Here is a 26770-nt window from a genome sequence, read left to right as displayed (position 1 = left end):
ATTTGTGACATGTATAGTTACAAACACGACAGCTACGTAGCTGGTTTTGAGCGATAATACGAAAGCCTCATTTCACCGTTTAGTATTTGCGCTTATTTAGAACAACACGCAAAAAAAGAAAGAGATTTATCATCGAAGACTGACTCAGTTTGACTCATTCCTGACGTAGAAAAACATCCAAGCGATAAAACCAATCACCATGCGACGTTGACCTTGCGGTGCGGTGACCATAACCTTGCTTGCTATGCTTACGTCATGTTTGAGTAAACAAACAAAACAATATAAAATCTTTTCGGGGACTGGAAAGCGCCAATATTAATGACCATATTTTAAAAAAATATAACAACGAGTTACCAAAAAAACGCACACGTGAAAGGCAACTAAAAATTTGCTACAGAAACACTACAATCCATGTGGATAGAAGGTGCGGCATTGATTGACACAAGAATTGTGTAACAGTTGTATTTTTATCAAACAATCAATCCACTCGCTTCGGTCTCACCGCAACACTCCTCTACTAAAACCTCGCAGACAACCAAGTTTACAATAAGCGTTAACACTTTGCGATGTAAACAATACGTCATATGGCTAAAGTCCGCGCAAACCGATTATGACATCATAAGGGATTACATTTCGCGGCCGAAAAAGTTTACATTATTAGTTGTACAGTATATTTACACTTTTAGGTATACAAGCAGATAATAAGATTAAACGCCAACCCTTGCAAACCAACCACAAACAATGGATCGACTATTATTATCAATATTACGGTTAAAATGTTACCGCTATACTTTCAGACAGAAAATTCAAATTCTGGCGCGTTGATGTTTTTTTAGATTAAGAAAGACTTGTGGTGCCTGGTGGTGCATGATCCTCCAGTCTAGAAATCTTCAAGATGATTTCAAAATGTTAAAAAAGTTCGTTTTCGGTATAAGTGCGTAGTTAAGCAGATGCTCACCTATTTCACACAACAGGACGAGCGGGACTTAAGCTTTGGCATTATCGGTTCAATCAAGTCGACCCACTCTGCAATGAGTACGTCACGTTTGTAATCTAAAGCAGAAAATAATCCTTAAAAGTCGCCTAAAATCTCTTAGTCTTCCGAGAAAATACGCATTCAATGTCTGCATGTCAATCAATCTGAGTCGCTAATGCTAGACAACGGTCAGGGTGCCATTAGCATGCATTATTATGCCTTATGAAGAATGATAAGGTACTACAGGTTTATATTAATGTGGTGATAAAAGATAGATAAAATACACCTTTTGCTTCACTCGTGCACAACAAAGTTGTTTGAAAAATGCGGCTTGTACGGATTGTTGAAACCGCTTTGCCATATCGGGCCAGTAGCCATGACGTCATATGCAAGATAATTATCGAGTCCGTTTTCTTTAAATGACGGAAATTTACCTTGAAACATTTGCGCTTGAATGCCCTCAAGTGATCTTGATTGTGCTTTTTCGTGGTGAGCAGTTGGTATTTAAACAAGCGATCAAACCGTGTTGCAACACGTTCGACAGGATACGCCCAAGTGCACGGTTTCCGTTACAACGTCGGGAAGATTTAGGAGAATAGCGGGAAATTTGTCATTAACTTTCGGCAGACAAGTCCCCGATAAGAGAAACCGTAAAATTTCAGAAACGACCATGTAAAGCCAGTAGTTAGCCAAGTGCGGTTTTTGTCATGGCAAGTTTAAAATAAATTACCTCGTGCCGACTTCTCTGGATAACCAACAATGATAGTGTTGAGAGAGCACATAGCAGCTTTGCCATAAGTATTTTGTTTGTATTGTCTGTCTTACTAAAGTACCTGTGTGTTGTCATGGGTATTTCAAGTTTACTGTTTAACGCCTACGCTCTGTTGGGCAATTGTGTCGCAGCAGAATATTTACATTTCATTGTTTTTATCTTAGATTTTATTGTAAGTCGTAATAAGCATCATCTGAAAATGTTGAATAACATACTACTTGTGATTTTTGCAATCGCCGTATCTTCGATTGCGTCACAAAGACATCGGTCAAATGCGAATCCTCGCTTTGATCTTGCGCATGATGGCCATTCAGAAAGGGACTTTTATCTGTCTGTAAGTTGTATTTGTTTGTTTGTTTGTTTGTTTGTTTTAATAAAATAATTATATACATTTTGTGCTTCTAATATCTCTAACCTTTTATAATTTGGAGAGAAAATTGCGTTTTCCAATAAGCTTTCTTTCCGAATGTGCACATATGGTAACTTGAGCGACTGGGACATGAGTTTAATGAATGTCTTAATTAGTTTAACGTCTTGTCAGGCGTTGACGTTATGCACTTTGCGAAAAATCAATTGAATGACTTTTTTATTAACAACTTTGATTTTTGACGTAATATTAAATGTCACTTACGCAGTTAAACTACTATGACGGCGTGTATTTCGAATCGTAAATACGCGCGGCTTAATTAACGGGCTAATTAAAATGTTGAAAAACTAAAATTTTTAAACTTTGCTTTTCACTTGTGACGCTGCTCTTTTTAAGACATCTCATAGCCATGGCAACAGCTCAGCACAATAAATACTTGAAGAAGGTAAAACTCGCGTATTTTCGCGTATTCGCGTATTTTTATTGATTATAAACTTGCTCTTGGATGAGGTTTAAGCAAATGAAGGTAATTAAAATATAGTTTAAAAATATCACGTTGTTAAACGCTAAATGTAACCAAATTACAACTGACCAAAATCCAACTTAAAATTAATACTTTAGTTGTTGTTTTTTGCAAAGAATAGGAAGTAACTTTTCAATTTGATCGGGTAAAACCTTTTGCGCAATATGTTGTACTGTCAAAAGAACACAGTTGAGGCCTGGTGACGTCGGTAATTCAGTCATACCCGTTTTATATCTGGTTGTAAAAATATTTGATAAGTCAAAGGAAGCGTCGGAATTAAACTGCACGCAATGTATTTGGTTTCCGCCTGTCTAACAAGTTTGTAACGAAGTTGTTTGCCGGGACATGGAATGCAAATTAAGTCATTACAAGAAATCAACGTATTACAGCAGCCAAACTCTCAAGGGCTATGTTAACGTTGTCACTGTTTGTTGCTTTATCATTTAAGCATTTTTTTTAAAAACGTTTTCCGAATAAAACAATTAATAAAACTTCTCAAGCGTATGAAAAAACTTTAGCGAAATTTTTACGTAAAAACAACAACTTTTGACTTCTGCAATTGACCATGTTAAACCTTCGCACTTGTCGCACATAAAGTGCCCATTTACGTTGAAGTTCTGCAATTTAAACGGGGGCGTGTATGGGTTAAAAATAAGGTTTTGCTTTAAACGGATCCAGCGGTTTGTGCCCGCACCGTAAAATGCAGGAAATTGCCCGGAACACGGATTTATTTGGTTTCAAAAGATTCACCGATTGCAAAAAACTAATAGCTCCACATACTTACGAAAAAGCTGCAAATCGTAGCAGTTTTTATGAAGAAAACTGTCTAAATGAATTATAATTTGGCGACTGGAATGCAGAAAACCGGTAATAGTTTTGCAAATTAACCACTAACATAATTTCAGATTTGATTCGGTTGTACGCCAATCACCAAAGTGTTCGTTGACTTATGATTACTTTAACGTGGAAGAAGAAACGTACTGACGAAACGCTCATTCAATATCAAACGACGTTTCCAAGAACTATCAAAAGCGGCATTCGATATCAATAACTGACAAACGCTATATCGAAACAATTCACAACGGTCTCAAACAACGAAATAGAAAAATCTGATCGGAAGGCTGCTGGTTGCTTAGGGTTTCTATGGGTTAAAGGTCACGTAGAGACAGTGAATTATCAACTTGCCAAGATTCTTGTCAGCTAACACAAAGTTTAGAAATTGTGATAAACCCGGCTTTAAAGAGAGGCAAAGGCCATCCACAAACAACCACACACCCACGTTTACCGGCCGCCAAAAAGCTGTTGTTCCCACGACGATATATTTTCGGATATTGTGACGTAAACTCGCTAGCATTATGACGTTGGTTGAGTGTAAAATGCGCTTTAATCTTTTACCATCCGATCTTTGGGGGTCAATCCTTATGAGACCGTGTGTACGCGGTTAGTTTAGTACACCCATAGCGTAAATGTGCGATATCATATGTAATTATGGAAACGCACATCAACGGAAACCGTGTTTAACATTTACTTAGCACAAAACTCTGTCGGCACTCTGGTGAAACATGCCTCACAAAAATGGCTGTTGAAGCATTAAAACGGTTTTTGAGCACTTATCAGTGCTTCTGGTTAGCCACAAAGAAAAATGTTCGGAAGCTCTCCCTTCCTTGGGCTTTTGTGTTCGCATTATCTAAGATTCCAATCTATGATGTATGAGTTTTTGGTTCGTTTGCTGTGTTTTTATTTGATAAATCGCTTTTAACTAGGTGTTCTAAGCAGTCAAATTTTGGTTAAAACCATCGTTCAATTTGTTGCCCAAATTTCTTTTGAGAGGTTAATAAACGTTTCCACGAAACGTGAAATGCTGTTGTTAATTTTGCACTTTTTCTAATGATTGGTTAAACAAAGAGTAAAGGTCACGGTCAACTTGATAAAAAAGTTTGAGCCAGCCGAGCGTTTTTCGGCTGGCATTCGACATTATTTTGAAAAGCAGAAGTGGATTTTACTTTTAGTTTTTAAATGGAAAGGTAAGAAAACGAAAATGAAAAGTAACACAAACCAAGAAAAAATGTCCGCCACACAACAGAACATGCAACCTACATGTGTAAGAATTTCTTCGACGACTCCTTGACATCAAATTTTTGCCAACGCAGCAAAACAATTCGACCGAATGTGAGGAATGTGTCTGCCCGCAAACTCCCACCTGCTCACCCGGGATCAGTCTCGTCGAAGATGGCTGCGAATGCTGCAAGGTGTGCGCCAGGCAGTTGGGTGAAAGTTGTGATGCGAAACACGTCTGCGATTACCACAAAGGACTTTTCTGTGACCCTGAAACCCGAGTGTGCAAAGGTAAATGCATCTTCTTGTAACTGGTTCTTGTTACAACGTAGGCAATTAGTTTGTAATGAGCAGTAACTAAGATTAAAACCTAGAAACATCCACGGGTCAATAATAACTAAACGTAGCCATAGGCCAGCATGTTGTGAAAAGCGTATTTATCACATTAAACATCACACATCGTGGTCCTGTTTTTGCCTTCCTAGCCATGATAGTAATAAGTAACAACTAACAATTAATAAGTAGAAATTAACAATTAATAAGTAACAATTAACAATTAATAAGTAGCAATTAACTTTGCCAGGTGATCCATGAGATAACCTGTCCGTTAACGATATCATAATAGCATATAAGAATTTCTTCAGACTTCGATTTATTTAACAACTTGACTATATACAAATTTCAGCGAGCCCAGGCCGACCTTGCAACGTCCAGGGCAGACTTTATGGGAATGGGGAACTTTTTCAACTGAACTGTAGAGCAACATGCTCTTGTATTGACGGGGACCTGGGTTGTTTTCCGACTTGCACCACCCCAAGATTCCCACCTGCTTCACTCAGCTGTACAAGACCAAGGTAAGCCGGTTATTATAAAGCATTTTTCAACATAATACGGCAAACAATAGCTGGCCTTCTGTAACAGTAAACTTAATTAAACCAATCGTATTCATTTTACGTCATTTCTTGATGATAAGTTTAAGCATCGGTTCAGATGAAACTCAAATCGCAAATTCGATAATGACTGATAAAAAAATTTAAGCAAGATCTTGAGCAATTTTGAGTTGGTTGGTAAAAAGTCTTTAAATTATATCCTGTTTTGTTACCTAAGCTGACATGCAGTTAGCTTTGATATAATCAGTGACTTGGATATGGCTGTTAAGCTTAAAACCGTGCTGTTTGAGTTTAAAAGGCCATTAATCAAATTTAAAAGGCGCTATGCAGGGCTAAGCCGGCAGTCTGTCGCTTAATTATAGCTTCGAAGAGGACATTTATTTGATGTCTATGTTAAATTACATATTTTACTTACACCTAGGGTGCTACGGTGCTATGATGAGCTAAATGGGTCAGTTTTTTAATTTCTTCCAATCGTGCATACCACATGCAGGTGCATCTGACACGCCGACGCCATAGTAAGGTTATTTTCTTAAATGCAATCATCACAGATCCTTCAATTATTTTGCATCTTAAACACGCATTGTATCACGTCAAAAGGAAACCGACCCATCAAATACTAGCCTATACTAGGAGGCTGTCTCTGAGGGTACAAGTCTTGAATCGTATCTTTGAGCAGAAGCTAATACAACTTGATGCGGTACAAATCCATCCCGACAAGGTTCTCACTCAACAAATCGGCATTTAATACTTGTCGCACTTATGTTTGTAATGACGTTTCTACTGGCCTCTGTCTGTGTTAAATTTCTTGTTCATTTTCACGACTTAATTCAATTCCTGGATAAAAAAAACTGGTTACGCTTTGGCGTTCCGTTTGGCACCGCAGGTGTTAATGCTTGACTTCAATGACAGAGAGGCGACTTAAAACAATGGTAGTATTGTGATGTCACAAAGATAAAAATCTGTGTCATCTTATACTTCTTTAAGCCACAGCAGGATACTGCAACAAAACGTTGTCATTTTCTCGTAATCTTCTGCGCTTAAAATCGCTTAAAAAACATGCAACAAAGGCGCAATTGTGAGGTGACGTTAGCAGGAAAGTGATACTGGTGTTTAGCTACATGGCCAAAATAAAACGAAGAAGCGCCAAAAAGCAGCTTATGAAAAATAGCTCCACCAATTACAAGCTTAGCCTCAGAGATATCAGCTTGCAACAAAGCTCGTTGATTCGAGCTGGATAAGCTACAATTAATCCTGAAATGATATTTTAAGTCGTTTCTTCGGTTGCGTAATGTGTTCTTATTTTCATGCAGGTTGATTCGTCGCAAGGGAAAATGCTGTGGGGAGTGGATATGTCCCAAAGGAGGCAAATTGGGAAAAAATGTTTTGCGATTCGACAACGAAGGTAAGTTAATAATCTAGTTTGGTTAATGATATCACACAGCTTGATGACAGACTGTCTGTATTAGTCGTTGAGAAAGCGTTGAAATGTTATTTTTCAAAATTAGAGTGTCGATGTTATTTCCTAATTCGAGTCATGATTTTAGTTTCCTGAACATTCTGGTCCGGCAAGTTAATAATAACTAAATAGTTATAATAAATAGTTAATAAATAAATACAGTAGTTAATACATAACACGTTTATTTTTGCCGATAAAAGTGCTATAGGAAGTAGAAGTTTATGACATGGGCCTAAATTAAAAACGCGATTGCTGGAACATAATCATAAAGCACCCCCACATATCTTTCACCCGTATCGTTGCCACGGACGTTACAAATGACTAGAAATACCAGACCTTGAAAGAAATATTTTAATATCCTGTCTTGGAGAGGTTCGATTGATCAAAATCCATAACCTACACTGACCTTATAACTTAACACTCACAAATATTGGGTCGTCAGATCGACAAAGATCTGGCTATTATTGGGATGCGAAAAGCACTCGTGACGACGAGCACTGCACTTGTGATATCAAAATAGCGTTTTTATGAGTCCAGTCGATATAAATAAAGTTTAGGAACTTCCCAGTTTCAGGAATTTCAGAAATTTTGTCTGTTTATGCGCTGCTCTTGCCCAGTAGGATGGGAGTTCTAGAAAATGATCATAACTCGTAAAATGATCATGAATCATAATTCAATGATGGTGGATTAGATCTTAGACTTTACAGACTTGACATTTACAAACTCGTCTTTAGGGTAACCTGGGTATGAGTCACAATCAAAAATTTCATTACTTGACTGACACACAAAACATGAGTTTTTTGAAAGATGGCTTAAACTCTTTGTTTAAACCTTCGAAAGGAATCATAAAATTTGCAAAAACTATTTATGAGTTTGTAGAGCTTGTATTTACTTAGAAAGATAGCGGAAAGAATCTTGAACTTCAATGTAAACACGGGCAATCATTATTGTAATTGAAATTATAGTTGAGCGATAATTATCAACTTCCGCAGAGTACAAGTCTCTAATTAAAATATTTAGGCGTCATCAAAAAATGCTTCACAGGAAAAAGCAGGTGTCCTTTTTATAAAAATTGAATTTTTGTGTAAACTCTGTATCACTTCCATCAAAGTGATCTTGCTTACGGTGAAAATGTGGCAACTTAATTAAATTTACGACTTTGCCAACAATTCGAAACACATCAAGTGCAGTTTATTTGTTCTTTGGCCAAAGATGAAATCCAAACCCAAGTATTAAAATGTAAACCTCAAATTAAAAAACCATACGGATACGAGGCGTATCACATATTTTTCCAAAATAGGTAAACGGTATCTGTACAGGACCAATTGAATGTTGTAAATGAACTTCGAAATTATGACATGTGAAAAACATGGAACTATATAAGGCCATTAGAAAAATTTCTGGCTCTTATGACAACCTTCGCTCAAACTATTTCTACGGTAAATTTCCACATAAGGCGTGTACAGAGCAACTTAATTCTTATAACGTGTGATTATAGATTTTACAACTTACTTACGGGCCAAATGATGTTGCAATGTAAGTTTTTCCAAAACCAAGTCGAAAAACAATCAACCACGATTTTAGAGATTGCTACCACTGTCAATATGTCAGCATGTCCTACCGAACTGATTACGAGGAAAAACAACATCAGCAATCACGTAGCACAGCTTATTGCGGCTTAATCAAGATGGTTTTCTCCTTGTAGTGACCAACTTTAACGTCATTTGGCGGTATCCCAAAGACGGAATTAACTTGAAGAACGTCAAGGGAGATAAACAAGCTCCCTATCACGTAAACTTGGCGTCACACAGTGTATTTTCGGTGTAGCCGTGGGTGGGATTATTGGACGAATTCATGATCGATTTTGCAATTGATATGAATTTTTACGGAATGGATCAATTTTTACGGCTACGTATCATGTTCACTATGTTGAACGTTAGTTACTTAATTAAAATATCACGGCAGATTTTCCTTGTAAATTTCTGAGGTTTTGAGGCTGAAACTGTTCGAAGATTAACCTGCCTCAAAATATGTCGATTTTGCTGTAATAGCAAGGCATCATTCTTATATAAGCAATCGTCACTCAATGTTAAAGTTTTCATTAGAATAAAATACTTTTCCATATAGCCAAGGGAACAGGCCCACTCGATTACTATCACCTAATTGGTTTATTCAACTTTGTTTATTCATATTTATTTATTTATTCGTGTTTATTCTCATCGAAATAGGCTTTTCATTGACGTCTAACCGGTCTATTGGTGCAAATTCCAAACTTTTGTAGATATGCATTTTGCATACATTGCAGCATTCTAACTTCTATAAATTTATGCATTAGTGAGAGGACGACCAGAAACGGAGGTGACTTTCAGAAATTCCTGCATGGTCCAAACCACAGAATGGTCTCCCTGCTCCAAGACCTGCGGCTTTGGCATCTCTGATCGAGTTACGAACGACAATGAAGACTGTAAGTTGGAGAAACAAACCAGGCTTTGTAACCTCAGGCCTTGCTCCATGACAGAAGCGTCAGTGACATCGGTACGTATTATACTGGGTGTAAATGGTGGAATAATGGGTTGCTCGTTATGTGTCCAAATGATGGTTTAATCATTATCGCCTTCTTTTGTTATTAAAATTATTAGTTAATCAAGTCTGTCGTGTTCAGCTAGCTGCTAGATCTTTCACTTTATTTAATATCCGGAATAATCCAAGCCACGTAACAGAAATTACAACTATAAACGTTTGCGCAAACTTTCAAAAATTATAACAAGTTATCAAGCTATTGATAAACTTTAATTTTTGCGATACATCCTTTTGTATATGATTGTTTTAGCATGGATATGTTTGCGAGTTTACGCGTTTTTTCTTTATATCTCTCCTGCTACTTTTCAGCGAAAAAGAACATGCCGCAAAAATGTTAAACACCCGAAGAGAGTTCAATTTTCGCTCAGCGGATGCATCAGCAGCGCCGTCTACCGGCCGAAATATTGTGGCTTCTGCAGAAACAAGTGCTGCCGGCCCAAGTTGTCCAAAACAATAACGGTGGAGTTTGAATGCCGAGAAGGATCTGAAGTAACGTCAACGTTTACCAGGAAGATGATGTGGATAAAAAAATGCTACTGCGAAGACTGTGTCAACGAAAACGACATCTTTTCAATCGGATATGGCGTAGGCATGGGAAATGACGTTGCAAGGTTAACGTAGTCGTTGTTACGTTTTACTGGCCCACGTTGGCAAAATTAGCAAGAACAATGGTTCTGGGCCAAAAACATTTCCATCACTAACTTGAAGGATGCGGTTAACAAACACCTAATCTAGGAGCCGATTATTCTTTCACACGAATCGCCCTGTAACGTTGGTGCATTTACAACATTGTCGACAACGAAAATCGTTTTTTCTCTTTGGGTCTATTTATTGTTTGTTTGACCTGGAGTATCTTGCTACTTTCTTTATTTTCATCTGTTACTGTGCTTCTATATATGGCGTCGGTTTTACTTTACACGGGGAATAGCCTACATGTTTGAAAGCTCTTTTTTACTTTTGTTGTAGTAGCTTGTAAAACATTTTTGCAACAAAACGAGCGACTGTTGTCAGTTTTTCACACACACAAGCAGCGTTGGCAGACCGACAAATGCTTTTACTCGCGACAAAATTTCCTTCATACAAAAACAAAAATCGTGTCACATAGTGGACATAGGGCAATCAGCGTCCAAATGAAAGACTTCCAGTAACTAACGCGCTAAGAAAAAGATTAAAGCAAGGAGATAATCTTCTCATGGCTAATACAAAAGTAATGAACCCGGAGTTACTGACATCAAATTCCTAATTTATTTCAAATGGTTCTGAAAGCACAACCGCAGGAGGTCAGCATTGACTTAGCCGGCTCCTGACCCAAGCTTCCTTGGATAGAAAGAGTTTGAAATTTATTGGCTTCTCGCTGCGCCAGGTAGCGGAGAAAACTTGCAAGTAGCAAAGTCACTAGATTGCTCGAGCGCTGTGAGGCGGCAAAAAATCCATATCAGGACGCAAATTTTTCTACACAATGACGAGCTGGAAAATTCAGGTCCTGTGTTTATGCCTCCGGAAGTCTTCTTTCTGTACGGATCGCTTCCGGTGTTTCCCGCATCTTACCTCCTTGTCCGATGACAAATTATCGCTTTCCTCAGAATCTGCAATCAAAAGAATGTCAACCTTGTTGTCGCATAATGACCTAACGCTAGCAATTTACAAATTTCTCAAAACGAGTTTTTTCTCAAAAACTGGGCAGAAATTTACCAGAGCTGGAACCCCGGCGTCGTTGCTTCTGTTTATTTTTCTTTTTCTCTTTTTTCATTTTCCTTTTTCTCTCTTCACTGGTCGGGGATGAACTAGAATCACGTGACCCGTTTCTATCATAATCCGGCCTTCTGATTCTAGAATAACTTTTATTACTATGACGTGATTCCGGCGAAACGTCTCGATGACGTCGATGATGACGCAAAGGCGACGAATTATCACGCCGTCTTTCTCGACTTGGTGACGTGTTATAGTGACGTTTGTAGCCGCGTAACGGTGAAACGTCGCGATTACGTCGTTTTTCACGATAAGTTGGCGTCACGCTTCGATGACGTAATCCTGTAGGCGATGAGGCGTCGCGATGACGTTTCTTTCGAGATGGTGACTTGCTTCTGTCACGTTTCTCCTCTTTCTTCGGATTTTTTTCACCTTCCTTTAAAAAGGTAAAACTTCATAAATCTGGTGAAGTGCATGTGTGTACACTAACGTCTACTGCTGCAAAATGAATACAAAAATTGGCCATAATTAATCAGATTCTAGAATAACTTCTACAGTTAACAACTTTCAATTAATTTCTAATCTTTGCAAAAAAATCGATCAAAACAGCGGGGCATTATCACCTTTTGTTGGTTTGATCTTGGGAATTTCATTTTAGACACAGACTGACTGAAGTCAACATGAATCCTTCGATCATCAATAAGCACGTTGTCCATTTTGTGATAAGCTTTTTCACACATCTCTGAGGTTTCAAACTCAACGAACGCATATTGCAAGGACTCCCCTGACTTCCAATCCCGAATAATTTCACAAGAAACAATTGTCCCAAACCTAAAAGTGACATTGAGCTCAAGTTTTAACGACATTCCAGACAAAAATTACGATCGTTGTCCTTTAAGCAAAAAACCATAACAAAAACAGATGTTTAATCACCTTGAAAATATAATCTCCAGGTCATCATCTGTTGTTACAGAGTTGAGTTTACAGACGAATAAAACGTTATCGGGAGGTTTCACATCTTTGTCCGGGATGTCACCGATGATTTCTAAGATCTTGGAAAACATCGACACAGAATTATCAAATTCCGCAAACTGAGTTTAAATCAAGCACATGACTAGTCTCTAATAAACAATTAGAGACGCGTTAGAACTTATGGGAACGTCAATTTAACATTTTGCACCATATAGTTCACAAGGGTCATTTTAGTACCTATGTAACTGTTGTATAGTGCATAAGTTGTAGTTAAGTTCTTTTAACGCTAACAGACAAACCTTTCATTGGTTGACGGATCACATCATTCATTAAATTGGGTTCACGGAGGGAAATTGGACGAACAAACATACAACTCTCGTCGAAATAAAAACTCTCTCTCAAGATTGTTACTCACCTGTGCTTTATGGGTAGCTTCTTTCTTTTCTTCGATTTTCTTAATCTCTTCTTGATCAATTCCCTCGTCGTCAATGACGGACTCGTCTGCTCCTATCCGAAAACATCCCTCCAACTGCTCCTTTGTCGGCTCTGGCGACCGATCTGGGATTACCAGCCCTGCAAAAAAATAAAATACATAGCAAATGTGGATGCATGCAAGACAAACAGTATCCATCAACAATGGTACATGCATGATGATGCATGCATGTATGTATGCAGAGCAAAATAAACTACTAATTTCTTAAAATGCGTGTGTAACATTATAAACTGCATACTCAATACTTAATTTTAATGCAAACTTGTTTTGGATTTGCCCTTTTACTTTCAATTATTATCCAAGTGAGCATTTTTGTTAATAAATAAAACTCAAACGAAATTTTTCTTCACTCACATAATAACATGCTCTAGTGCTCTTATTTGCGATACAATGACAAGCAACAAATGCATGAGAAAAATTAAGTCACCACATTATCAGCCACCTTGGTGATATATACAAACTGACACTGAAGCAAGTAAGTTCGGGATCACGACATATGGCCGTGAACAAACTCACCGGCGACAACTGGTAGTGGACAACTGACCGGCAACAAATTGCCCGGCGATCAAATTAACCGTGACGTAAACTGGCCGGCGATGAAATTAACCGTCAATAAATTGGCCGGCGATCAAATTAACCGGCGACAAATTGGCCGTCAAAAGGTCAAAATTCTAATTCACTATCTAGTCGCTATCTAGTCACTATCCAATTTAGTATGTGTATTGCAGTCAAGGTTGCCACTCGTAGAGAGTTTTGGGTGTAGGGTGACCCTACGGGTTTTTCACCTTTATTCATAGATTTCCTATTGTTACATGCATTTTCCCGGTCTAGACGAGTTGTTTGATGAGATTTTGAAACAATGCGTTGTAGCCTATCTCATGTAGTAACAATGGACTCATTGCAATAACAATGGACACTTTAGTTAAGTAAATTGTCAGATTGAAGCTGTACGTCAGGACTCCCACGGTCAAATTACCTCCCAGTCAATTTTCATTCCGATAAGTCTGTTCCCGGTTAGTTTGTTCGCGGTCAATTTACATCACAGTCATTTTGTTCGCGGTCAATTTACGTCACGTTCAGTTGTCCCCGGTGAGTTTGTTCGCGGTCATTTTCCCGCGGCCATATGTCGTGGAACCAGTAAGTTCAGGTTCATGGTGATAGGCGATGCTGGATTGCCTACTAGAAGAATTAAGCCAAAAGCAAAGCTTTCATACCAGTGGGGTCATCCAGTGGGTCATCGAGGATAACCGTGTGAGTGATTCTGATGTCTTGGTATGGTCGATTTTCTTTATCGCAAAACGCTTCGCTAATCTTCATCACAACATCCATACCTATAGTGACGCGAACACCAGCGAGGTTTAGTTATTTACATCCATAGCTGGTGTAGCTAAAATTATTATTTCATTCGCTATAAAATATCATTTCACTGAACAAAGCAGTACAACACATTATACGATCTGGTTTATAATCTTATACCTTCGGCCACTTCGCCAAACACAGTGTGGATTCCATCCAGGGAGTCAAGATTTTCTCCAAGAGTGATGAGGAATTGAGAGCCATGATATCCATTGCCATCATTCACCATGGAAACCACCCCTTTAAATTATAATGAACAGTTTGTCATATGCAATGTTATTAAGCATTGATATTTTAGTGTTGTGAAATCAATGTTACAAAACAATGTAAAGAAATGTTACTACAATCTTCACAATAAACCTTCTTTGTTACATCAGAAAATGTTCAACTTTTTATGGTTTGCAAGTAGATTTTGAGAAATAGTTTAGCATACGACTGTATTTGACTTTTCTTCTTACCGGCTGTCTTATGCTTTATCTTTGGCATTTTTTCTGCATCAAAGAATTTGGCTTGATCACCATAAAGCAGACGGAATAATGATTCACCTCCACGTCCAGTGCCTGACCACAAACAAAACAACATGAAAAAGCATTGCAGCAGTAACCAAATTTTTGTAAATTCTACAGAAACACTACCTTATCACAAAAATTAGGAATTCTTAGATATTTAATTCAGTGACACTGAACATATCCTAGACTAGAGTATTCTACCTGTAGGATCCCCAGTCTGTGCAATAAAATTTCTCTGAACATTGTGAAAAAGACAGTAGTTGTAATATTTCACCTTGCACAGTTTCAGAAAGTTTAAGCATGATCTTGGTCTTTCATCGACATACAAATCTACAGTAATATCACCCAGTGTGGTTTCTATGATTACAGACATTTTCCCTACCAAGGGTGCACCTAATGCAAAAAAATGATTGCTAATGCACCCTGTACAATCTTGTATAGAATGTTATTGGTTGAACAAAATAATTTTAAACCAGAATTGTCGGATGAACATTCGATCAATAAGAAATTCCTAAACCACTTCATTTGGAATGAAATGTCAATTTATGAGAACAAGCAAACTGCAAAATTTTAAAAATCGTAGAAAACAAAAACATTCCATGGATTAATTGCAAGAATAAAATGTCATATTTGTTTCAAGAGCGAGGACGAGGTAATGAAATGTCCGAAATGCATTTTGAGTCTTTTTCACAAAACTTGAGTCCATGTACACCAGTCAACTCTCCAATCTGATTTGGTGTAAAACTCCCTTGTAAAAGTCCAACTATAGCAAGAATCATGTTTTGTAGCCAAGCTTTTTCTTTTCCTTGACTTTCTTCCGAACGACTTCAATATTACGATCTTTCCAGTTACTCTTACGCAGTTTTATTGGTCGATTTCCAACGTATTTTCCATTCATCTCTCTCATGGCGCGAATGAAATCGTTTGGATCTTTAAAACTGACAAATCCATACCTGATCCGAAACACAAAGATACCAAGTTATACGGAACTGATAAAAGTTATCAGAAGTGCTCATATAAATTAGATATAAACTTATTAAATTATTTAAAGAATTATTTGCTGAACAGCATATTTGTTACCATATTTCTATCCTAACAAAGCTTGCCACTACAAATCAGCGAAATGTTTGCTAAGCTAAAAAGTTGTACTAGATAAACATATTTTGTCATTAATAAAAGGATATGTTATACATAGAATATCAAACCTTCATAAAAATACAGTAGAATTTTTTCAATTACAAAATTTTGGATATTAAGCTGGATATATATGTATATATAATATGTAACAATATGTAATTTTACATATATTTCTTTTTAGTGGCATCCGGTTCTAGGTCTATCTTAATAGAAATATATCATGAATATGAATAGTATTATGCTTGATTCTATAATGTTTTCCCATAAACTAATTTCCAGAAATGACAATATCTCATACGACGCTATCCTAAGAAATAAAAATCTTGCAACAATCACCAATTTACACATTGCTTATGAATGGAAGTCCTGATCTAGTTAAAATATTGTCAATCATGATTTGGCAATTTGTTTGTTTTGTTTGTTTGCAATTTGTTTCAAAGTTTGTTTTGGGAATAAAAGGATCAATTTACTTACCCTTTACTTTTTTTGGAATGTTTCTCACGAACAACTTTAGCCTTTTGAAATGAAGAATAGCGACTGAATATACGAGCAAGTGTGTCATCAGTCACTTCATTGCCAAGGTCACCACAAAATATTCTGCATAGAAAAAATGATTAAACATGACTAACAACATTAATTAGTAAATTTTTATGCTGGTACCATAAATGCATAACCAAAGAGTTCCAATTCTGCACAAAAATATCCGTGGATAACCGACACAATCATTGATATTACCTTAAGTTCTCAACATTTTTGAAGAGAAAAACAAATGTTAAATGAAGATGAATGTTAAAAACATAAAAATCACTGCCAGCAATTTCAAGTATAAACCAACAACAGCAAACCTGTAGTCACTAGAATCCCATTCCTGAAGTGTTGGATCTTCCCATTTATTTCCAGCCGCAGTTCTGATTATCTTTTTTCGCTTCTGTGTTGCTGCAAACATAAAATTCATCCTATTTGTGCATTAAACGCTTGAAGCAATATGATAACAAAGATGTGGCTTTCATAATCTGAACATGAAAAATTTATACAATGATAAAAACGAAGTCATGTTCCCAATCCTTCTATTTAAAGATTTCATATAGCTGTACAGTGGATTAATACAGTAGTTAGCAGTTGAGTTATGCTGCACATTATTGAGTACACCTTGCAACAAAAATTAAGCAGTCTGAAAAAAAAACGATTTAGACATATCACTTTCACCTTGTGCTGCGGCTTTTGCTTGCTCGGGGTTTCCTGCTAAAGGGGAAAGTCCATAAAGCATAGGCTGTTGAGGAAACGGTGAAGAATGCATTTGTGGAATCTGAGGACCAGCTTGTGGGCCCAGCTCTGGCATCTTTTCAGCGCCCAGAGGGAGGCCAGCTTTAGATGACTGTGACAAATATTTTAATAGAAAGTTGGTCAAAAGCTGAAGTTAAGTATGTTATGGTCTGTTATTGTCAAAGAAATTTTAACAAGAGAAAACATATATACAATGATAATCATAATCACACAAAATAAACCAGTTTTATGCACATCTGAAAACTCGTATATTTGAAAACAAAATATGACATACAATTTTTGCCTCAGCTACTTCCATGTCTTTCTCAGCCATGATTTTCTTGGCATCTTTCTTTAATTCTTTAGCATTTGGAATTTCTTTCTCCTTCTCTTCACTTTTGTTTTCTATGGTCCTCTTCTTTAAGACTGGGGCAGAAGAGTAGACAGCTTGCGGCTTTGGTAACATATCCCCAAAGTCTAAAACTGGTGGAGGGAAAAAGCCAGGCATAGGTGGCATTGGACCTATCATTCCAGATTCATCACCTGGGCCCAAAGGCCTTGGACCTCTAAGACCCATACCAGGTCCATGAGGCCCCATCATTCCTGGTCCTCTAGGTCCCATTGGACCAGGAGGCATCATTGGTCCTGGTAGCATAGGTCCTGGCGGACCCATTGGTCCAGGTCCCATTCTTTGAGGAGGTCCCATAGGTCTAGGCGGGCCACCAGGTCTGGGCCCAGATGGACCCATTGGACCCGGAGGTCCTCCTAGACCATGCCCCATTGGACCCTGAGGTCCTCCTGGACCATGCCCCATTGGACCTGGGGGTCCTCCTGGACCATGCCCCATTGGCATTGGAGGTCTCATTCTTTGTTGTCCATGATTTGGAAGCCTAGAAGAACCGGGACCCATTGGTGGCGGTGCTCCAGCATTCATACGAGGGCCAGACATTGACCCAACACCAGGTGGTCCTATAGGTTGACTTTGTCCAATAGGCTGTGGCTCAAATTGATTATCTGCAGGAGCAGAAAACTCTGAATCTGACTGAGCTTTGAAATTATTTTGGCCATGGAAAGGCATTTCACTATTACATGGTCCATCAAAGTTATCAGGTAATGCATTCCCATTGTCTCTTGCAAGATCCTCGTGTTCAGGAAGGTGGTTTTCTTCATTGCGTTGATCGCCAAATGGTGGCTGATTTGAACCTTTTTGCAAGGAATGAGGTAAGAACATTGGTGGGGGCATCATTGGAGGAGGAGGCGGTGGGTTAAAATCATTGAAGTTAGGTTTATCATCTTGATAATTTTCATTAGCTGATGGGTCCTGGCCCGCCGAGATCTCCTCTTCAAAGCGGGCCATTTCAGCTTCCATACTAGAAGACATGACAGCTAAAGATAGAGCCTTCTCAGATCCCAACAGCAATTAATGTAATGGTTAGATGATTCTTAGCATAAAACTAGTCCTAAACAGTCGACTGCATTGTAAGCATTTTACAGGAGTTTTCACGTAGAACCAGACGAAACAAATGATGGTCAGCAATACTAATATTTTCAATAACAAGATTAATTTGCAATATGAATACGTCTTACAATAAATATATATACAGCAGGCTTGGAGTGTTCAAATTCTGTATTCTTATTTGGATACGATTGACAAAGAATTTGTATTCGTATACATTCACAAAGTATTTTTAATTTTTCTTCGAATGATCCGCCTTTTCTTTTTGGTAAACTATTTAACACCAGAGTGAAATATTGAACCAAATGTGAAAAAAGCAGAGCTTATTTTCATCTATTCTATGACATTACTTGGGCCATTACAGCGTATGAATTCACACCGTGCAAGAGAAGAAACACAGCAATTGCGGGCTCTACGCCAGGAGCCCAGGATACCGTAACTTGCATTCAGTAAATTATGCGTTTAGAAAGTCTAGTTTAATAGCAATAGTACTATTAAGTGTCAATAATTGATATATTTGCAAAAGTAATGGGACAGTAATATTCGAGCATGTGGTATTGGAACTGACAATTTCATCTCAAGCATGTCAAAACGCCGCCGTTACAGATAGGAGATGAAGTCAGGAAAATGGACATGAAAAAAGCTGATTTTGAATATAAAAGGTTTAATTGAAGTAAGGTTAACAAGAAACTATATAATGTAGCTAGAATTTAGAAACCAGACTACATGAGAAAGCTAGAATTTTTCTGTTGAAATAGTGACAGCCTGAGGTATTCAACCTTGTTATTTCTCAAAAGGTCTCGAAAAGTTATCCCTTATATATGAAATTATGAAAATTCATAAATTGGAAAGTAAATCGCATTTTTTCAACTCTGCTACAACTGATAAAATTGTAACATTAACTTGGAAATGACACGTAAAATAATATTTAAGCATTGACTGATGACAGATTTCACACATATAATTATAAGTTATCACACCTAGGAAACACTGCATTTTGAAGCATTAAAATTACATATGCAGTGAACCTTTTTCCACATTTATGTGATTAAGGAGTGTCATTGTCATAATTTAAAACAATAAATTATGCTTGATTGACCATGCAGTCAATCAAGTGATACAAAACAATTATTTATTGTTGGCCATGCCAAACTGATAAGGAATTAACAATTAAGTCAATTCTATGTGCAATAAAAACTTGCTAACTCTTGCTTCCCAAGATCTTGCCTACATATCTGTTTGTATACCGATGTCTACGAAGCATTATTCGTATTCCGACAGTAAACAACACAATTGACAAAAGACTTAGACATCCTGTGGTTGTGCACTTGTATACTAGACCTAAAAAAACAGTAGTGAACTCTTGTGCACCCCTTTGGCTGTTGCAGTGCAGCCCAGTTGAACAGCACTGTACTAGACCCCAGCTACTCAAATTGTGACGTCATCTGGTTGTGCACTTGTATACTAGGCTAGACCCAAACATTGAATAGTCCATCTAGGTTATTATTGAATAGACAATCATGCAACTGGCCTTAGAGGCTATAGGCTAATCTAAATACCAAGACACACAAAACTCAAAAGTTCGGCACACTGGTTCGAGTTACTTGTGGCTTGTCTTATATCCCAGTTTAATTAGGCCTATTGAAATGATGATGCCGTGGCCATTCATTAGTGCCTTAGCGTATCCTTATACACTGTAAAAAATAAATTCTAATAGTTAGTCCTGTTGTTCGAATGAACTAATAGTTAGTCTTCCAACGAAAAGTATGGCTTATAGTTAGTCTCAATTGTCTCACTGACTTATAATTAGAAAAGATTTTTTACAGTGTACTTATACTGAGTAACCTTTACCGAGGCATAATAGCGGCAAACATTGCATTTGCAGCAGCATCGTTTACAAAAAAGTACCGCTACCGAAAAAGTACCGAACTACTTTTTTTAAATAGTACCGAATACCGGAACCGTCGATACATTTTTTGCCAATTACCGGTACCGTTACCGACGGTACTTTTAAGGTACCGATTGCCTACCTCTGGTCTATTTTACCTAAATACTAATATCCATTATTGTTCATTATCAATGCATTGTTTACCGTATTTGTATTCACACTACTGATCTTGCGCCTCGCTGGTGTTTGTAGTTTTCCGCAAGTGACTCTTTCATTGAACAAGTTAGCCCAACCCTGCTATAGTTCTACCGCAGTTGGACAACCACAAGAACTTGCCATATTGCCAGAATGATGGTCAAAGATCATAGAAATCTATAAGAAAGAATTTACATATAGACTTCGATGATTGTGAACAGAATCTCAGCAGAATCATAAATCGGAAATAAAAAAGAGCTATCGATTTGATTTGCTAATGTCGCTTCATATTTGAAGTTGTATGCGAAAGTGTAAGCCGTAGAACCATAAGCGTAGCCAGCGGGGGGCGAAAGGACCCATGTCCCCACCCCCCAATTTTCAAAGTTTGGATTTCGAAGTTGAACCTTTTGTGGAAAATGAAATAAAATTTGTTTATGTATTTGTATACTTAGCTACTTTCGCCAGATTACCTGGGTCAAAGCACACTTCAACATCAATTGAAAGGATGTCTGAAGTTACGTTGTTGCGCAGTAGAAATAAGGTTTACTCAAAAAAGCATCGCGGAACATTTGAGTCCCAGATATGGATCACAAGCATGGAGTGAGGAAAACCGGAACAGGTTTCGTTTATATCCGAAATTTAGAGAAATTAGAATATTTGTAAACAATTGTATCGATGATATTGCAAAGGGCAAATTATCGGCATTGGACTTTTCTACAATATTCATATTTTTCCATCCAGACACACAGGTCGGTTCCATCTGGACGGTGACACCAACGATATAAAGAACATGATAGGAAACTGCTAGGGGAAGTACCGTTTTTATTTCGCCCTCGTTACGCTTCAGTGCTGTCACATTCGTTTGTCACGTTTGACTTTGGTTGGACCTTGGACCAAGGCTGCCACTCGTAGGGATTTTACCCTACGGTAGGTTTTTTTGGCCTGTTGTAGGGTGTAGGCCGTAGGGTGACCCTACGGGTTTTTCACCTTTATTCATAGATTTCCTTTTGTTTAAAGTAAAATAAAAATAAATTCAAATAATAAATTTACTGAATAATGACAAAAACATAGTCAAAGCCAGGGGTGGCCAAACTGCGGCATGCGGCTCTTTCTTTAATGAATTAGCATTGTTGAATTAGACATGCCTTTTCCCGGTCTAGACGAGTTGTTTGATCAGATTATGAAACAATGCGTTCTATCTCATGTAGTAACGATGGAGTCATTGTTGTAACAATGGACAGTTGGACATTTTAGTTAAATAAATTGTCAGATTGAAACTGTACGTCAGGGCTGACCTAGTTTCAAGTCTTGGTTATGGTTATGCTAATAATTGTAAATTGCAAAAAGAGTTGAAGAAGCCCAGCGGGTGGAGACTGGAGAGTGAGACAGCAGATGAGCAGATTTAACAGACAGGATTACAGGAATCAAGTGATCTTGTTACTAATACGATACTTTTATCATTAAATTACAATAATTCTGGTTGTTGAAAAGTTGACAACGGTAATGCCCAAAGAGGTGAGATCCAAAAATTCTAGGTTTCGATCGCAAAGCTACAGAAAAGAATGGGAAAAGGAAAACTGGGCACAAGGATGGTTAAAAGTTTCGTCTCAGGGAGCATCAAAAGCATTTTGTCAATTTTGTGACAAGAACATTCTTGCTGGGAAATCAGAACTAATGAGGCATGCAAAAACTGCTCAACATTGTCAAAATGCTGCACAAGTTCTTGGAAGCACATCGATGAAGCAATATGTCACAAGTAGTCAAGGCTGCATCAAAGCTGAATTAAATACTGTGGCCTTAATTGCAAGACGCAATATTTCTTTCAATTTTATGTCATACATGGTACCAACCCTGAAGCATATATTGCTAGTGATTCCAAAGCAATAAAAGATATGACCTGTGGTCGGACAAAAACAACATATCTACTAACAGAATGTCTAGCTGTTGATGCTCATGAAAGGTTAATTCAAGAGCTACAAGAAGCTAAAGGCTTTTCAATTCTCTGTGATAAAGCATCAGATATATCAATGAATAAAATCTTTTGTATAAACGTCCGCTACTTATACAATGGATCACCAAGAACACAGTTATACCGACTCATTAGGCTAAAAAGGGGAAACGCAGAAGCTCTATTTGCTTCCTTGGAAGAAGCATTGGTTAAAGACAAACTCACATGGCAACAAGTGGTTGGATATGCTTCAGATGGAGAAAATTTGATGCAAGGTGGTAGTAATTCATTTTTAACACGGATGTTAGAAAAGATTCCTGATATTTTTGTATTGGAGTGTTATTCCCACAGCATCCATCTAGTGGCAAATCATGCTTGCAAAAAGCTTTCAAAAACAGCTGAGCAACTTGTGCAAGACATCTATAATTATTTTAAAAATTCATCCAGCAGACAGGAGTCATTGAAAGAATTTCAACATTTTTGCAAAACCGAACCACACAAGATGTTGAAAATGTGTCAAACCCGGTGGCTTTCTTTACAAATGTGCACCTCAAGGATAGTAGAACAATGAAAACAACGCTAACAGCAACCTCACTTCTCAGTAATCGATAAATGAACCATGCAAATGCGTATTACTTTTCGCCACGACTGGCGTAGTGTGAGTGAGTATGTATCAGCAACCATGCGTGACGCGGGCGAAACAACACCTTTTCTTCTCATAAAAAAGAAACAAACGAGGAGGAGGTAGTTTCCCATCATGTTCTTTACATCGTTGGTGACACAACGCTTATGTTGTGCCAAACTATAATCAGCGTAACTTTTGTTTTATATTAAATGTGTTTAAGTTACGTGTTTTTGTGTTAAATTATGTTTTTAATAATGTGTTTATAATTTGAGTTTGGTGGCCGTGCAGACGCTAATATCATTTTTACTTCAGTTTCTATTTCTATATAAAAGTATATATAGTCCCGTCGTGTATTGTATTTCAAAGCACACCCACAACAATAAAGCTCTCTTTGTGATGTCTATTGTTCAATTGAGTGGGGATAGCCTATAATAACATCTATATTAATTTTTTTAGTACAGATACTCCTTAATGCAAATGATCAGGATTTAGATGCTGTGCTTTGATTAAACTTACAGATTTTAGTTGTGTTTGGTTGTTGTGACAACAAACGCAAAACAACCAAAAAGTGCATAGCAATAGCATAGCCCGGTGAGAAAAAGGATATGGCAGCGGATATTACAATTTTATAACATATACCAATTTAAATGTTTAAAGCTTTCCGATATTTCTAACAAGACATAAACTTTCTAGGAAAGTCAAAATTTGCTAAAACCAGTAGGAGGCAAAGTATTCTAGTTATACCGCTTGCTCGGTTCTTATTGACAAGCAAATATCTTTTGTGCTTGTTTTATTGACTACGTCATATAGTTTGTCATGACATATATTTTGATATGAATAATTTGTTTAGGGCCGATAGCTAACTAAGATACCTATAGTAAGACTTTGAGATAGTTCTGACCTCAGAAACATCGTAAATAACTTAATGAAGTGTTTTGGCAATGTGACAGCAATAAAGTATTTTGGCAGCAGTGTGACAGTATGAGCAGTAGTGACTTTAGAAGTTTAGAGGGAGGCGAGGCGGCGAGCGAAGCGGTCGATCGCCTCGCTCCCTACCCTGTTTGTGTACAGTATATACGCGCTCTAAGAGAACAGACATTGCATACGAGTATTCATGTTAACTACTGTATTCGCAGATTTTCAGGATAGGAGTAATTCATAGGTTAATGCTAATTAGCATTATGAATTATCTTTAGAATACGGAAAAAGTTGTGTAAATCGAACCTCCGTGTAAATTGGTCCCTTTTTGCCTTGAGATTACTTTCAAATAGCTTGATGCTTAAACCTTTACATGATTTAAAACATCAATCCAAGAAGAAAAAAGCTGTGTTTTCTAGTGGAAATCCTCTAAAGTATTAAGCGCCCGATAGCAACAAAGAAATGAAGGGTGTCAGAACTTAGAGGCGATAGAGCAAAATTTAGGGAGCGGAAAACTGAGAAGAAATGCACAAAAATCTTAGACACTTTGTCTTTTGAAACAAAAGAAAAACTTTATGGATTTCAGACCATGCAAACTCAAAATTTCCCGGGGAGCATGTTCCCAGACCTCCCTACGATAGATTGCTATATACGTATTCCGTAACTTTGGGGCCCCAAGTTGCGTACTGTTTAAAGTTTTCCAGGATTTCAACAAGATTAGTAAATTTCTAGGAAGGCCAACATGTACTAAAACTAATACAAAGCAAAGAATTTGATTTATACAGCTTGCTCGATTTTTATTGATAGGCAAATATTTTTTTTATTTGGTTTGTTGACTGTGTCATATAGTTTGTCATTTACTTCGAAGCATAAATCATTTTATAGGATCGATAGGTGGCTATGGAGCTTAGCATAGCTTCGACGTAGTTCAGAGCTAGAAAAACATCTTATAACGTATGAATGTACTTTTTAATTTTAGTCCTTTTTGGTTTGAGAATAACCTACCACATTTGCAGATATATAAGTGATAAGGATGTCGACTACTAATTTGAGTCCATTGGAGATACGATTTACTCAGGATAGCATTGGAAGACGCATAAATAAATCCCACTGCCGTCGTCGAAATTGTCCAACTGTAAACGAATGTATAACTAATATAATAGACGAAACAATGAGAGCATCGGATTTTCCCGCAATAACAGTCGTTAAAAAGGACGGAAAATATTACAGCCTGGACAATCGCAGATTATACATTTTTCGCGTGCTTCATCACAAAGGAAAATTGCCTACAATTGCAGTCAATCTTATTAATGATAGCATCAACCCAAGTAAGTTTACCACCAAAAATGACGGCAGAAAAATTTGTGTCCGACAAGGTTCTACATTACATCACGAAATACCAACTCCTCCTCCAAGTCCAGTGCGAGAGTGAGTTATTCTTCCAATCTCCTAATAGAATAGTTGTCCTATAGAATATAGTTAAATGTTAAACTTTGCAAAATTACAACAAATCTCGCTAAACGATGATGACTTGTGCGTGTAAGGTTTTTATTAAAGCTTTATTTTCTTGTGCACATGAACACATTTTAAATCTTACAAAACCTTCCTGAATTAATTATGGATCAGGAGTACAAAAGAGGACGATCACGAAATTCAGGAAATTCTTCTTGAGGTTATGGAAAAGGTTGAGAAGTTTCTTGAGGAAACTGCTGGAAAATCAGGACAAAATTCTCCTGAGTTAGCTTCTAACTTGCCTCAGCAAACGTCAATAGAAACAGATAATGGCGAATCAGACGAAAACAATGCATTAACTGGTAAAATATTCTTTTTTTCTGTTTCTTAAATACTGTAGCTTAATAAACATATCAAGGTGTTTGATATTATTGTAGATTATCGCCAAGTGGACAATGGTATCGAGATAAAAACATCCAAATTGCTGGGGAAAAGGAAGAGATGGAAAAGGAACAATTCAGTTGAAGGAAAGTTTCACAAGAGATTTTGTCACGCGACAAGTTTAAGGTAGCTGTTAACTTACAGAAAACTTTTGAAATGCATATCATCGACGGCGCTGTGGTTTTTGAGAAAAGAATATTGTTTTTCAAGTTGTTTTGTTCATACATTGCAGTTGTACTTAAAGTATAATTATTATACATATACTATTCATACTCTCATTAATGCATGAGCGAAATAATAACAATGTATATATTATGACGCAGATTACATGAGTTCAAAATACAATGGTATCGCAAGAAGGTGAAAGAGAGTAAGCTGAAGCTTTTAAGGAAAAGAATTTGTTCATCCGTGCATCAGAATTAGCCTAATAGTGCTTGGGATTTTATCAAAAAATCATGACCGTATCACTATAACCGTCTAATTTTGGCTTGAAATCAATTCGCGATCAAAAACCTTTTATGCGTTAACTTAAGAGCGAATAACTTGCTCTACTTGATTTACAAAGCACTTACTCTTGAAAATTCTTCTTATATTCCATATACATCTGTTTAGATTTTTAACATATTTACAAATCACAAATCCAATACTTTAGGTAAGTCCTTGAACAAATGTTGATGTAGTGTTGTACATTCTACTAAGACTTGTGCTATTACTCCGTTAACAATCGTTTCTTTTTATTGTCTATTGTGATAATCATGTATATGGCAATTTACCGTAGTATATACCGAAAAAAAAATTTAAATCTT

The 26770-nt window shown here is 37.3% G+C and overlaps 4 protein-coding genes across 4 annotated transcripts; 2 read left to right on the top strand and 2 right to left on the bottom strand.

The window, feature by feature from the left end:
• Positions 1-1893: 1893 nt before the first annotated feature.
• Positions 1894-10620, top strand: LOC143444453 (CCN family member 2-like). The gene is made up of 6 exons (XM_076943572.1): positions 1894-2082; positions 4789-4984; positions 5379-5547; positions 6897-6988; positions 9378-9577; positions 9932-10620. Exons 1-6 carry the CDS (start codon positions 1948-1950, stop codon positions 10241-10243), a joined length of 1104 nt encoding a protein of 367 aa, XP_076799687.1. The 5' UTR covers positions 1894-1947; the 3' UTR covers positions 10244-10620.
• Positions 10621-10650: 30 nt separating this feature from the next.
• Positions 10651-15014, bottom strand: LOC143444437 (peptidyl-prolyl cis-trans isomerase-like 4). Its single transcript, XM_076943571.1, has 9 exons — positions 14843-15014; positions 14591-14692; positions 14253-14372; positions 13991-14107; positions 12699-12856; positions 12245-12363; positions 11935-12142; positions 11315-11747; positions 10651-11208 (listed from the first exon to the last, which is right to left on the bottom strand). Exons 1-9 carry the CDS (start codon positions 15012-15014, stop codon positions 11099-11101), a joined length of 1539 nt encoding a protein of 512 aa, XP_076799686.1. The 3' UTR covers positions 10651-11098.
• A 20-nt stretch (positions 15015-15034) lies between these two features.
• Positions 15035-18540, bottom strand: LOC143444421 (uncharacterized). The gene is made up of 5 exons (XM_076943570.1): positions 17337-18540; positions 16985-17153; positions 16624-16714; positions 16253-16375; positions 15035-15594 (listed from the first exon to the last, which is right to left on the bottom strand). Exons 1-5 carry the CDS (start codon positions 18420-18422, stop codon positions 15417-15419), a joined length of 1647 nt encoding a protein of 548 aa, XP_076799685.1. The 5' UTR covers positions 18423-18540; the 3' UTR covers positions 15035-15416.
• Positions 18541-25114: 6574 nt separating this feature from the next.
• On the top strand, positions 25115-26770 carry LOC143468453 (uncharacterized). Its single transcript, XM_076965679.1, has 4 exons — positions 25115-25499; positions 25698-25885; positions 25961-26090; positions 26288-26770. Exons 1-4 carry the CDS (start codon positions 25243-25245, stop codon positions 26385-26387), a joined length of 675 nt encoding a protein of 224 aa, XP_076821794.1. The 5' UTR covers positions 25115-25242; the 3' UTR covers positions 26388-26770.

The sequence above is a fragment of the Clavelina lepadiformis genome, chromosome 1 (assembly GCF_947623445.1).
Source record: "Clavelina lepadiformis chromosome 1, kaClaLepa1.1, whole genome shotgun sequence".
NCBI lineage: Eukaryota > Metazoa > Chordata > Ascidiacea > Aplousobranchia > Clavelinidae > Clavelina > Clavelina lepadiformis.
The sequence above is the reverse complement of the archived record's forward strand: the minus strand, read 5'-3'. Positions and strand labels throughout refer to the sequence as shown.